The 14244-nt window shown below is 38.1% G+C and overlaps 1 protein-coding gene and 1 pseudogene across 1 annotated transcript in view; both read left to right on the top strand.

Moving 5' to 3' along the window:
- The window catches only part of KCNU1 (potassium calcium-activated channel subfamily U member 1), a 124750-nt gene extending 123681 nt beyond the window's left edge, over positions 1 to 1069 (top strand). The window contains exon 27 of the mRNA XM_054719936.1: positions 495 to 1069. Coding sequence (XP_054575911.1) covers positions 495 to 860 — 366 coding nt within the window. The 3' untranslated portion in view covers positions 861 to 1069. The remainder of the gene's footprint in view (positions 1 to 494) is intronic.
- Positions 1070 to 7085: 6016 nt separating this feature from the next.
- LOC103290332 (exocyst complex component 3-like) lies at positions 7086 to 14041 on the top strand (annotated as a pseudogene).
- The last annotated feature ends 203 nt before the right edge of the window (positions 14042 to 14244 follow it).

The raw sequence follows: 14244 nt of genomic DNA, 5'->3' as shown, positions 1-14244 counted from the left end.
ATAGGCCCAAGTCAGGATGGAAATATCTGGAGTGCACGTAATCTTCCACTTTTGATCAAGCTTGGCTAAGTGCTCAATATTGTGCCAGCTGAAGTCCTTAGTGTAGTGGGTATTGAAAGCAAAGAATCCTGGAGTCAGAAAGGTCTTTAGAGATCTATCAGTCCAAACCACAGCCGTATCCCTCTCCCATTAAAAAAATGAGAAAAGCAAGGCCCAGAAAATGGAAAGGCCATGCATAGGAGTGGTTAGTGTCAGAGGTGGGGATAAAAACTAGTCTCTCAGTTTCTAGTCAAGGACATCTCTGACTATAGTAGTCTCCCAGTACAGACACACTAATCACACACACACAAAAAAAAACAACAACAATGAAGCAAAGTGAAACAGCAACATTCCCTCTTTGGGCCATCGAGATGACTGCTGCACTTTGGCCATTGCCTATTGCCACCCTGTCCCAGCTGTGTAGGCTCTGACTCATCTTTGCCTTTTCTTACAGGTTTGTGATTACCCGGCCAGCCAATGAGTTTAAGCTGCTGCCCTCAGACCTTGTGTTTTGTGCGATCCCTTTCAACATTTCTTGTCATGAAAAGGATAATTCTTCTTGCGGAAGTATAATTATAGCACCACAGGCCTCAAAGGCACCTGCAGACATAAATAACCCTCCCACAGACAACCCTGTTGGCCAGACGACAACACAGCTATCGAACACATCAGTCCATTTATGGGAGCCAAAAACTACCCCTGTTGGTAATTCTAAGCAATCCATTTTGACTCAGAGTGGTGAACTATCACCCCGGACACATCCGGGACAGGAAAACATGAAGGAGCCCCCTCAGGGGCTACCTGTACCTATTCAAACTTGATCTGCTGATATTCTCCACAAGCTCCTAGCTCGCTATTTATAAGGCATCTCCGGAAATGGTGACTTTGAACAAGATAAATAAGAATGGAAGCATGCCATTGTCATGCCCATTGCTTCATGGTTGATCAGCAAGTCCACACTATTTGGGAAGAAGCAAAAGGCTGATCCAATCCTGCTGGATCTGGTGCAATAAATAAAGAAATATATGATTTAAAAATGCCTCTGTAAGGAAGTTCATTGCTCTGTGTCCCTTGAAAAGAAAATGTGTTGAGCTGTGTTAAAGAAGTCCTCAGACGCTTCTGGGTGCCCCCAGTCAGAGAATATAAGCAATCAAAATAAAAATGAGAAGGACATCGACACAGAAGATAAGAAATAAAGAGCCCCCAAATAAAAAAATCTTACATTCTTTCTCCTCAAACTGGCAAATAGTAAACTAGCATATTATTTTCTTCTCTTTTTTTCTCATACTTTTTCTTTCTTCTGACTATAGGAGGTCAGAAAAACCCGATGGGGAGATGCTGGTTTGAATTAGAAACCAATTTGTGTAAAGCCAAGACCTTAGTATATGCCTAGCACAAGAATGAATATTAGAATATCTTGGGATGGAGTGGCTGGGTGAGGTTAAGTAAAATGAAATATATAACTTTCCAAATTTTGTAAATCAAGAATAAAGACATATAACAAACATATTCCAAAAGAATCAATCCACTGCTTTATAAACCTCATCTTAAGTCATTTCATCCAGGTATTTAACATAAGAAAGAAAAGTTCAGCACATCCAGAAAGTATTTACTCGCAATCTTGTAATGATGAGCTTCATAAGCAATGCCTACTTGTGCCATAGATACCAGATAGATGGAAGGGAAGAGGAAAGAAAAAATAAACCATATTTCTCATAAATTGTTTTATATAATGTTTTTTATATCATTGACATTTTTAACAACATCTTTGCTGATTTGGTATTATTACGTCTACTAGAGGCCTGGTGCATGAAATTCATGCATGGATAGGGTCCTTAGGCCTGGCTAGCGATCAGGGCCATTTGAAGCCTTCCGGCTGCCAGCCAGGGCCTTCCTTCATCCCATGCTACCGCCTGGTGGTCAGCACATGGCACAGAGAGTGAGTAAACTCCTGGTCTCCTGGTCAAACTCCAGAGGGGACACTTTGCATGTTAGCCATGAAATATTAGCCATGACCCGGTGCATGAAATCTGTGCACATTAAAAGGAAATTAATTAGAGGAAACATTTTAATATTGCTATTTTCCCTTTCTCTATAATAGAAGTGTCAGAGATGAAAGAAAATTAGTAAAATGTATATGAAAATCTTAGTCCTGTCAGAGTCTGGGGCATGCCATAGGAACCAGAGTCAAGTCCCCGCCCTCCCACATGCGCCTCAAAATTGTGCAAGACCCAGACCTGGCTGGTTCCACCCACATTGGGCTAGATACAGACCCTGCCGGCCCTACCCCTGTCAAGCCCCACCGGGTGGGAGCATGGCCTCAGGTTACCTGGCCTGGTGCCAGTGCGGGGTGCACAACCTGAGATCCCCCAGCACAGGCCAGGAGGTGTGGCCTGAGGTCCCCCATCAAGCCCCGCATGGCGGGGGGTGCAGCCTCAGGTCCTCCAGCCTGGCGCTGAGGTGAAGGGTGCCGCCTGAGGTCCCCTGTCAAGTTCCACTGGGTGGGGGGTGCACCCTGAGGTCCCCCATCAAGCCCTGCTGGGAGGGGTATGGCCTGAGGTCCCCTGTCAAACCCTGCCGGGCAGGGGGCATAGCCTGAGGTTCCTTGTCAAGCCCCACCAGGCAGGGGGCACAGCCTTAGGTCCCCTGCCCCGGCCCAGCGCCACGCAGCCTCAGGTCCCTGCTGATTGCTTGTTAAGACTCATTGCGGAAACTCGGCCTCTGCTGTGGGTGCAGCCATCTTGTGTTACGGGATTTCTGCCTTTGCTGTGGGCGCAGCCATCTGTGTTATGGAATCCCTGCCTCCTTTTTGGGTGCAGCCATCTTGTTATAGTGTGATGGTCAATTTGCATATTCCCTCTTTATAAGATAGGATAGATTTTACAAAGAAAGAAACTATGTCACAAAGTTGCCAGATAAAGTATACCCAGTTAAATTTGAATTTCAGATAAACAATACATTAGTATTTCTAAATTATTGCAATTAATGGGTAGATGATCAAATCAGCATGCAAAACTTATTTTTTTTACTCCAGCACTTATACACATTATGCCTCCAACCATACAAATAAAAGAAATAAAACAAAACAAAACAAAAAAATCATTCACAGGAAATAAAAATTTTATTTAACTTAGGTTATAATGAAATCAGCCAAATCTATGTGGGAAAAAATAATTGTAAGGGAAGTTTTCAGAAACCAAGGAAACATTTTTTGTCTTTTTTAATCTTACCTGTCTTCTTCATCTTTCTCTTTTTACATACAAATGGAAAAATACATGTTTCTGCATTTTCAAATTTATAAGTAGAGTTATAGGTGTATGAGAAATTAAACTGCCCTATCTCTGAATCTCACATCCTGATTTCTAAAAGAAAGTGCATACTGGGCTCAGCTTTGCCACTCTCTCCCACTATCAGTGGCTGAGGAGTGAGGTGCCTCTGAGTGGAGGACTTGTCTTCAGGGAAGGAAGGGGGAATGGCTCATGGCCTGGTAAGGTATGCTACTGACATCTACTGCATAAACAATATTCTTTCTCCCCATTCCCTTGGCCATTTTATACACATAGCTGGTTTAACAGAAACAAAATATTTCTGAAAAAGTATGGAGAAGCCCTGTGTGTATTCAAATCCAAAAATCTACTTCTATACACATATTGACCGATCTGTTCAGCATCCCAGTCTCACTCAGTTCCCCAGAGTAAAACCTTATCCCACAAATGATCTCATTTCCAACACAGCAAAGTAATTAGAATGAGAAATTATTTATTCTTCAGTATTTATTGGAATGGGTATTAGAAATATGGCTAAAGAAATATTGAGGTATATGCAACTATAGCCAATGTTTGGGCTCTCATACTGCCAGTATGGATAAATAAAATTGGCAGAGGACCCCTAGACTTATGTGCCAAGTGATTTTATAGCTTCAGAACCAAACCCTTTAGCTATAGTTGGCAACATTTTGATACAAGTCATAAAACTAGATCCTTTGACAATATAGTGGATACTTAATTCATCAATTGTTCAATTCTTATTAATAGAAGAAATGATGTGAAGACAAGAGAAAACATGCAAGCAACTTGCAGTTTGTAAACAATATGTGGGTCAGCAGTCTTTAAGATAAGAAATATCTTAAAGACTGCTGACCCTTTTGAAAATTGGGTAAAAGCTATAGTCTTCCTTTCCAAATAAATTAATATGTATATATTCCACGAAACTTATCATTTAAGTGTGATGGAGGTCATGGATCACCCTGTATTCTCCATTGTCTTCCCAAATTCCTAATATAGCTCTTCTATCCCCAGTGGAGTGATCACCAGAAAGGAGAATCAGGAGACCTGAGTACTTGGTTTAGGTATCGCTTTAAACATTTGTGATTGTGAGCAAATTCTCAAATCTTTCTCTGCTATTTTACCCGCTCATTTTACATTTTATAAATGAAAGAAGTTGAACTAGAAGATTTTAACATAACTTCCATCTTCATTTATTGAAGATATATTTATGTATTCACTACATACTGTGTATCAGCCACTGTGTTAGATGCTGAGTTAGAGAAATTACCAAGACGAAGTTGCTTTCCTCATGGAGCATGCATTCTATTTGGAGGAGGCATAAAATAAATGAATAAATTAATAAAGTAAGTACAGATTGTGTCAAGTACTGTGAAGAAAATGAACATGATGTGATAGAGAATGTGGTGGTCAGGGACCATTGACAGGTGGGATCCTGTGGAAAAACTGTTTTAGGAAAGGAAACTTGAGCCCTAACCAGTTTGGCTCAGTGGATAGAGCATTGGCCTGCGGACTGAATGGTCCCAGGTTCGATTCCAGTCAAGGTCATGTACCTTGGTTGCGGGCACATACCCAGTAGGGATTGTGCAGGAGGCAGCTGATAGATGTTTGTAACTCTCTATCTCTCTCCCTTCCTCTCTGTAAAAAAAACAATAAAATATATATTTTTAAAATAAAAAATATAAAAAAGGAAAGGGAACTTGAAGTGTTCAAGGAAAGAAAGAAAGCCAATGTGGTTAGAGTATAGTGAATAAGCCAGAGGAAGAGTTACATGTAATGATGTTGGAAACATAGGCATGACCTGATTAAGAAAGATTCTATAGACTAAGAGAAACAGATTACATTTTATTCTAAGCACAATGAGAAACTCTCTAATAGTTTTAAATAATGGAATGATGTGCTGTCATTAATAGTTTCAAAGATCACTCTGGCTCTTAGGGTTTCAGCAGGATGACAAAGTGAATTCAAATGAATTTGAAATGGAAACTTTCAGCCAGAAGCAAGAGGGAGGTCATATTCAAAAAATGTATTTGTGAGAGCCATAGGATTCATATAGAGAACTGTTTAGTAATTGGCTGAGATTATACCATTTGGAGCCAGTACATATAGATGAGAACTGAGACCCAATTTAACCATCACATGGGAAGGTTCAGTCCATCTGTATAAGAGGTAATAAACATTCTCCCCCTACTTGTCCAAGAAAGGAATATGAAAATTTATCTTAGGGATAAAGATGTAAACAAACAAACCAATAAAAAATGCCTATCATGAGAAATTAAAGCTATAAGCTAATATCATATGCAATTGTAGTATCCAAATTCGTATCTTACATGGCAGAAATTTAAAACTGAGAAATATCTGGTTCCAGACTAATAGGCCCGTTGAGGTAACTGGTAGAAAGAAATTAATAATACTGAGCAGGAAAGAATTCTATACTCATGACCAACAGGACTCCCTGGGGTGGCGGGGGGGCAGTGAATTTAATACTTTTTAAAAACTGACAATAAGCCCATAAAAGGTTAGAAATAAAATGAGGAAATTATCTTTTTAAGTGAGATAGATTCAGCAGACAAATTGGACAAGAGGGTTAGCATGACCCCAGATTTGGGATATTAGAACAATCTGGAAAAGACCATAAAATCTATACATTAAAAAATGTTTAGTGATTAAAAATTTTCAAAATTATGATTAGAAGGCATAATGAATGTAAAGGTTACTATAAAAACTTAGCAGGCAGAATTGAAAAAGACTAACTTCTAGAAATGGTTTATTAAATTATACATGTAATTTAGAAGTTGAAAAATAAAAACAGAAATAGATAAACCTACAGAACTTACTTAAAATGTAAAATGGAGAGATAAACACATGGAAAATATAAAAGAGATGTTAAGAGACATGGAGGAAAGAAAGAAAAAGTCCAATAAATAAATAATAACTCTATTTTCAGGTGGGCAGATAAGAAGATGTCCCCCCCCAAAAAAAATAGTCTTAAGATTTTTAGAATTGGTAAAATACAAGAATCCTAAGCTATAAGAAGTACAGTGATTTGTGGTCAGGAAAATTAAATCTACATGCAGACATATCCATACTTAGACAGAAAAGTAGGTTTCCTACAAAGGGATTGCCATTGAGAAACTGTGGGGAGAGGTAGAAGATAATGGACCAATAACATAACAATTCTGAGGGGAAAATAACAGATGTAAAAATATGAGTATTGTACTATTTAAATGACCATCAAAACTGTTTTGACTAAGAACACTTAGATACCTTTATGAAAGAATTAGAAAAGGTATACTTCAATGAGAAGAGAATGAATCCCAAAAGATGGACAAATATATAAGGAGCAATAAAAAGTAATTGGCTAAAATGCATGCATACAAGTCCTTTGGTTACTCTCTAACTGCCCCCCCAACCACCCACCATTTGTCTCTGGATCTATTCTTGTTCATCAAATTATGTTGATCATTATATCTCACATATGAGCGAGATCATGTGATATTTATCTTTCTCCAACTGGCTTATTTCACTTAGCACAATGCTAACCAATGGACACAGACACTGGGGCGGTGGGGGCTTGCCTGGGGTGGAAATGGCTGGGGCTGGGGGTGGGGGGAATCAAGCAGGGAAAAAGGAGACATATGTAAAACGTTAGACAATAAATACATAAAAGAAAAAAAAGTAATTGGCAATTATTGAGGTAAATATAAACATATCATTTGCAATAATAGTAGTAATAGTAGTAATTTTAAAAGGGTTAAGACTATGTTGGAACTAACTGGTAAAAAAAAATATAGGGATTATGAAAGAAGTGTGATTAAGTAAAATTATTGTAAGATAAAAGCAGTATTCAGGAGAAAAGCAGAGATAATAACTGTAGCATATAAAATTTTTGAAGAATAAATTCTAAAGAGAAAAGGAAGAATACATGACTTTTAAATCAGTTGATAAAAACTAAATAGCAAAAGGACAAAAAATGAAATTAAAAAATGATGACTCCATTTTTTGAAAATTGAAAGAATTTTGAAAAGAAAAGAAAAGAAAAGAAAATTGAAAGAATTGCATATAGAAAGAAAGCAAAGGTTAATAATAAGTACAAATATATAAGATATTAAATAAATGTAAATAGATCAATTTTGTTGGGTAAAGGATAAAGATTTTCTGAATAGATTTAAAAACAATTATATGCTGTTTATATTATAAATGATACTAATTCATAAAATATGAAATTAAAAGAAAATAAGAAAGATATACCAGAAAAACATAGACTAAAGGTACTGGCACTATTAGTATCAAATAAAGTATACCTTAGAGCAGAAATCATTACTGAGGAAAATAATTTCATTTTATAAACATAATACTAATCTTTAGCTAGCAAACAATATACCAGTTCTGAAATTTTATGTCTATTACAAGACCTTAAAATGTATAAAATTAAAACTGACAAAATTACAAAAAGAAATTGGTAAATCTGCAATTACAGGGAAGAATTTCAATATACTTTTCTAAAAAACTGAAAATCAAGAAGAAAGTATTGGTACTTATGTAGTCTAGTATGACCTATATAGTTTTAACTAGCTTGATCTAATGGAGATTAATAAATAGATAGATGGTAATAAATAATCTAACAGGCAGCAAGTGGACATCCTTTATCAGCACACATACACATTTTTAATTATCCATGAAGTCATCAACAAGGCCATTCTCTATGAACCAATGATATGCTACCAAGCACATTGCAATACATGTCAACATTTGTAACGAATACTCAGACCTCAACAAATAAAATTCACTAACACATTGGAAATAAAGCAACAACAAAAGAACCTTAATCAATCATGGTCAAATTTAAAACTTCAAAATGGGTATTACAAACTTTTGAGATCTAAATGATAATGAAAAGACTATATAAATTAAAAATTTGTGGCATAGTTCTTCAACAACTGGTGGTGAAAACACTGGACATACACATGCAAAAAAATGAAATGGGACCTTTACCTTATATCATATACAAAAATTAACTCAAAATAGATTAAAGACCTAAATGTAAGCCTTAAAACTGTAAAACTCCTAGGAAAAAACATAGGGGAAAAATTTCATGACATTAGATTTGGCAATGATTTCTTGGATATGGCACCAAAAGCACAGACAACAAAAATATGTAAGTGAGACTACATTAAACTAAAAATCTTCACAGCAAAGGAAACAATCAACAGAGTGAAAAGGCAACCTACTGAATGGGAGAAGTTATGTAAGGATTACTTCTATGACTCAACAACAAAGAAACTCAAACAATCCAATTAGAAAATGATCTTGAATTTGCAAATGACTTGAATTTACAAATGGCTAAGAAGCATAAGAAAAGACAGCATCACCAATCATCAAGAAAATGTAAGTCAAAATCAAAATATATACATACTATGAACTATTATTCAGCCTTAAAAAATAAGGAAATTATTTTATATGATACAGCATGGATGAACCTATGCTAACTCAGCAATTTCAATCTTTTTAATCTCATGGCACACATAAAACAATTACTAAAATGTTGTGGCACACCAAAAATAGATTTTTTTGTCAATGTGACAAAAAAAAAAAAAAAAACACCTATAATTTTGATTCATTCACACCAGACAGCTATTGTGTTGTTGGCTATTGTCTTTTTTTTTTTTTTTTTTAGAAATGCCATTTTGTATAAGACAATCTAAGGGAAAAGAGGTCAGTAACCCTGACTAGAGTCAGGTATTGCACGTTTTAGAAATTCTTATGGCAAACTGGTTGAAAATCACTGTGCTAACTGAAACAAGCCAGGCACAAAAAGACAAGCACTGAAAATTTCACTTATATGAGGTAGTCATATCTCCAGTATCAAACTTTTACAAACAAAAAGGAGAATTATTTGTCAGGGGCCTGGGAGAGGGAAAAGGGAGTTGTTCAATATAGAGTTTCAATGTTACAAGATGAAAAAATTCTAAAGACCTGAGATCTGTTATACAACAATGTGCATATAGTAAACACAACTATAATATGATACACTTCAAAATGATTAAGATGGTAAATTTTATGTTATGTTTTGACCACAATAAAAAAGTGAACTATACATAAAATCAGTACAAAGAAATTAATTTGTAACCTTTATATGCATATGTGAACATAGATAAAAATTAATAAAATAATCAAGTTAGCAAATTTAAGAAATAGTGGTAATAGAGTAAACTAACATAAATCTAAAGAGATTTCACATCCCCCTTGGTATACATATCCTAGTGTACTCATCTGAAACAGGAAACCAGAACACAAATCCACAGTCGTCTCTACTCAATAGCTAACCATTTGTTATTTTGAGAAATAGCAAAAATACCCTCTATCAGATAACTTGTTTAGGTATACACAAAATATGTAATATATAACCATTATATTACACATTTACATATATAGCATACATACATACATATGCATACATATATAAATACACACAGACATAGTGGCTTCTGGAAAATGAAAGAGCCAAAGGTTTGGTTTTAACCTTCACCATTTAACTCTTTGGCCTGTTAACTTCTATTTAAGACCACCAATACATGGGAACATGTCTAATTAAGTATCAAATCCTCAGGCTCAGTACCTTCAAGCTGTAAAGGAGTTAAGGGAGCCTGAGTTCAGTGAAGGTGCATAGTTTCCTGGAGGAACAGTAACTTACAGCTCGAAGCCAGGAGTTGATTCTTCCAGGCCAAGAAAACAAAAGAGCCCAATCTTAAAAGCCATCTGACTTCAGCCCTGGATTCTGACTTCAGATCTGGGTTGGCATGCTCAGGGAGTGCTGGAAAGTGAGGTGGAGGGGAGCCAGGGAGAGTTGTGAGGGCTGCAGGGGATGGGAGGGAGAAAGGGGGGAAAAGGCCCTCACACTAATTGGGTTTGAAAGAATATAGAATGAGTCCAGCCCCTGCGTGAGGAGAAGAAAGGAACCTGGGCAGCTGATGCTAAATTCAGACTAAACTAACTGCTGTCCCCGGGGACGCCACAAGGTAAACCTGATCGTCTCAGTCATTTACAATTATCATCAGGGAGGCTGCTTCTGTAATCGTACTGGGGAGCCAATTAACAGATCCCTGTAGCTAGGGTTGGTGGGGAGAGGGGTGTCCCCGAATCCCTTTTGTTTTTGAAGAGGAAAAATAAAGCAGAGTTTGTGCTGCTGTCTCTGACTGTTGGGGAACTTCTGACAACGCGCTGTGACTCCTCAGCTCCAGTGAATGGTTGAAGTCAGCTCTTTCTCTGCCTTCATTTACTCTTTTCTCCAGCAACTCAAATTAGCCTCCAGATAGCCCAGCAAGACTTGCTACTTTCTTTTCAGAGATACGAAAATGCTGGCTGTCTTTCACTCTTTCTTGTCTTCAAGAAAATATCTTTGCAGTATTTCATCATGCAAGTTTGCCAGGAAAGGCCAGCGAATGCACTGAGAAGAAGGAGGTATCTTAAATGTATCACTCAAACCCACTCTTTCCCCTGACACCACTCCTTCTCCTGCCTTCCTGCCACAGTCAGACTTTTTAACTCGTTGTCTACATTCATTGCCTTCTTTCCACATCTCTGATGCACTACTTAAGCCATCCCAACCTGGCTGTAGCCCTCATTTCTGCTAAAAATACTCTCTCTGGTCACGGCTACATCGAAGTCACGCAGTAGAGCCTGACTAGAGATCTCAGCACGATTCAGCCCAGTTGATCTCCAGCCTGAAACAACTTTTTCCCTTGACTTCCAGGAAATAACACTCTCTCATCTTCCTGTTGCTTTTCTGACTATGCATCCTCATGTTCCTTTTAGCTCTCCTTTAATACAGCACAATTAGATGTCAGCATTACCCAAAGCATGATTACTGACCCTCTTTTTTTTTTTTTTTTTTTTTATCTCAGGGATCCCTGAGTGATCCAGATAATAAAAGAACACTGGAGAAAATATCCTTGAAATTAAAAGACCAGAGGCTACTTCCCTCCAGCCATTATGTCCATGTAAGAATGTGGACCCAGTGTTGCCAGGTTTGTTTGTTTTTAATTTTCAGATAAATTAAAAATTCTGTTTTTACATAAAAAATATTATGCTTTTACATTTTTGTTTAGAGCAACAATGGAGTAGTTGTAGCAGACCAAGCCTTGTGGCAAGGAAAAAAACTGTAACTGGATAAAAAAATTTAATACCTGTTTGAAGTCATCATAGAACAACATATTCAGTAAGAACTGAAAGGCTATGATCCAAGAGAAAAGAAAAACACTGAGGTGAGTCCACCATTCTACACAGTTTTTCCCTCCAGGCATTGGCCAATTACTGTAGTAAGTGGTACTAAACAAGAGATCAAGTTGAATTTTAAGGCTAAGAGCTTTCAGCGGTCTCATGGGGCTGGGAGGGGGGGAAATGGAGTTGAAGGTTATCCAGGCATCTTGGAATCTAGAGGCTACGTTTGGGAGGAAAGAGAATTTGAAAACTGTGAGCATAACTTTCTGTGCTGCTTTTTACCCTGAGGGAATTGTTTATTCCTCATACTCTCAACACGAGAGGCTGAGAAGCTAAGGAGAAAGGATTCGCTATGGAGCTGGAAAGCTAAGCAGAGCTTTTGCCAACCTCCAAGGGCTAGGGAGGTGGAAACTGGCACTCAAGACCTGGCAAGGGGGGTGGGCCCAGGTGAGCAAGCTTTGTTTTCAGTGAGAGTTTTGAAAGGTACTACTCTTTTTGAAAGGATTACTTCAAACTAGAACTAAAACAGTTCTTACTAAGCCTGAAATCAGTTTTTATGCTCCCATTTTCTGATTGAATCAAGGTGATCAATCCCTATTGTAATTCCTAATAAGTAAAACATTAATTCTCTCTTCCAGAAATTAGTATTATTCAGAATTGCTATACTTTTCCTACACATCATCCAGCATTCAATAAAATGGTTGGAATCATTCTTATCTCTGTCTTAAGTTATGCTTTTCTCTAGCAACCTAAATGAGCCTTCAGATAGGCCAGTAGGCCTTGCTTTCTTCAAATATCTGAGATATGGCAATGTTGATAGTCTCCTTTATTCTGTTTTTTCTTTAAGAAATAAGTAAACAATTACTATGAATAACAGAGAGACTCAAATTACAAAAACTAAGCATCTAGAGAAGACAGAGACAGCACACAGATGATCTAGATATAACGTAAAGACTTTAAAGTAACTGCGATTATTAGCATGCTCAAGAAATTGGAAACACTTGCAGGCAGTATACCTGACCAAAAAGAGAAAACTAGCTTTGTTCCTTCCAGTAGGTCCAAGAATTAAAGGAGAAAATGTTCGCCATTTTGGACAGAACCTTGACTAGAATTGAGGGCACACAGGCAGACACCAGGGAGTCTGACAAGAAGTGGTTTGTCTGCCACCTGGAAATCATAAGTAAGAACAACCTGGATGATCTCATCTTTGCAAAAAACCTGATGGTTAAGTGTTTTTCTCCCTATTATGAAGTTTTCAGAAACCACCTGAACATGTACCACAAGACCCTGAGTACACAGATACAGGAGCTCAAGTTGGAAGACATAGAAGCAAATGAGATTATGAGCCTGTTTTTGTAGGTCTTAAATATCTACCCAAGCACAGAAACGGTGGGAAATGTGGAGCTGGGTCTGGAAGTGGACACAAATGCCCTGTAGGTTTTGCTTTCTCCAAACATGGTATCTGAGCTGCTCCCCATGTATATGTCAACTCTCACGTCAAACATCACTGCCTGGCTGTGGAAAGCATTAGAAACAGACAGGAAAGACCAGGTAGAAGAAACTGAGCCTGGAGCTGACCAAAGTGAGCACTACCACTCAACAATCCCTGTCATCATTCTCCAGATGTTTGAACAGATTCTTCAAGTTGCAGCTCAAATATGTGAAGATTTGGAAACAAAGGTACTAGTTTGTGTTCTCAGCTAAATAGACACAAAGATGAAGCTCAGCTGTATAAAAAAGAACACCTGAGAAACTGGCAAGATATAAAAGCATCATCAGCAACTGCCAGAATCCAGTCCGTTTAAAAAGGAAGTACTGTAATTAAAAATGAAATGCAAGAAGGTGTATCTCTGAGCAACCACACATGGATGGTACTTGAGACACCATTGCAAAGGAGGGCCGCAGCCGCCTGCTGGAGGAGCTCTTGACCTGGAGCAACATCTCAATGAGCTAAAGCCAAAGAAGTGGCTGTTAGGCTCAAATGCTATAGACATGATCTGTGTCACCATGGAAGAATATTTCAATGATTTTGCCAAAATTAAAATACCATTTGAAAAACGGATGATGGCCAGTGGTGGTGGAGTACCCGCGGGTCCTCATGCAGAAGCACATCTCATTCTATGTTCTCAAGGAACACAAGGACATCGCTGAGAGAGGGTCAGGAAGGCTGAGCATCTCCTCCCTGTTCCAGAAGCTGGCTTCTGGATTTGGCAAAGATATGGACTGGTATGGTGACAAAATTATCACCCATTCAGAAGTTATTAAACTAAGGATGCTTCTGTGCCCTACTTGGAAGTCTTGACTCTGGTCAGCAAATCCCCAGACATCAGGGATGACCATGTCAGTATGCTGCTGGCCACGCCGCGCAACGCCAGCTGGAACACAAAGCAAACCATCATTGAGCCTGGACCAGAGTCTGATGCAGGCAAATCCAAATGATGTGCCCATCTCCAAGGAAATCAGTTCTGAATCTGAACATGGCAAAGCTTCTCAAGTAGCCTACCGGTTATTAGCTTTGTGTACATTTTTCTGCACTTATCTCCACCTTCGGAAATATATCAAAGCAAAAGTGACTCTCAAGGGTTTACATGAGATGTTTCAGTTCCCAGAGTCTGTCTCTTGAAGGGCCAAGCATGTTGTTTGTGAGGTGCCCAAGTACACGGATCCTTGACTGACAACTACTCTACTGGCTGGGATCCTT

The sequence above is a fragment of the Eptesicus fuscus genome, chromosome 8 (assembly GCF_027574615.1).
Source record: "Eptesicus fuscus isolate TK198812 chromosome 8, DD_ASM_mEF_20220401, whole genome shotgun sequence".
Lineage (NCBI taxonomy): Eukaryota > Metazoa > Chordata > Mammalia > Chiroptera > Vespertilionidae > Eptesicus > Eptesicus fuscus.
The sequence above is the reverse complement of the archived record's forward strand: the minus strand, read 5'-3'. Positions and strand labels throughout refer to the sequence as shown.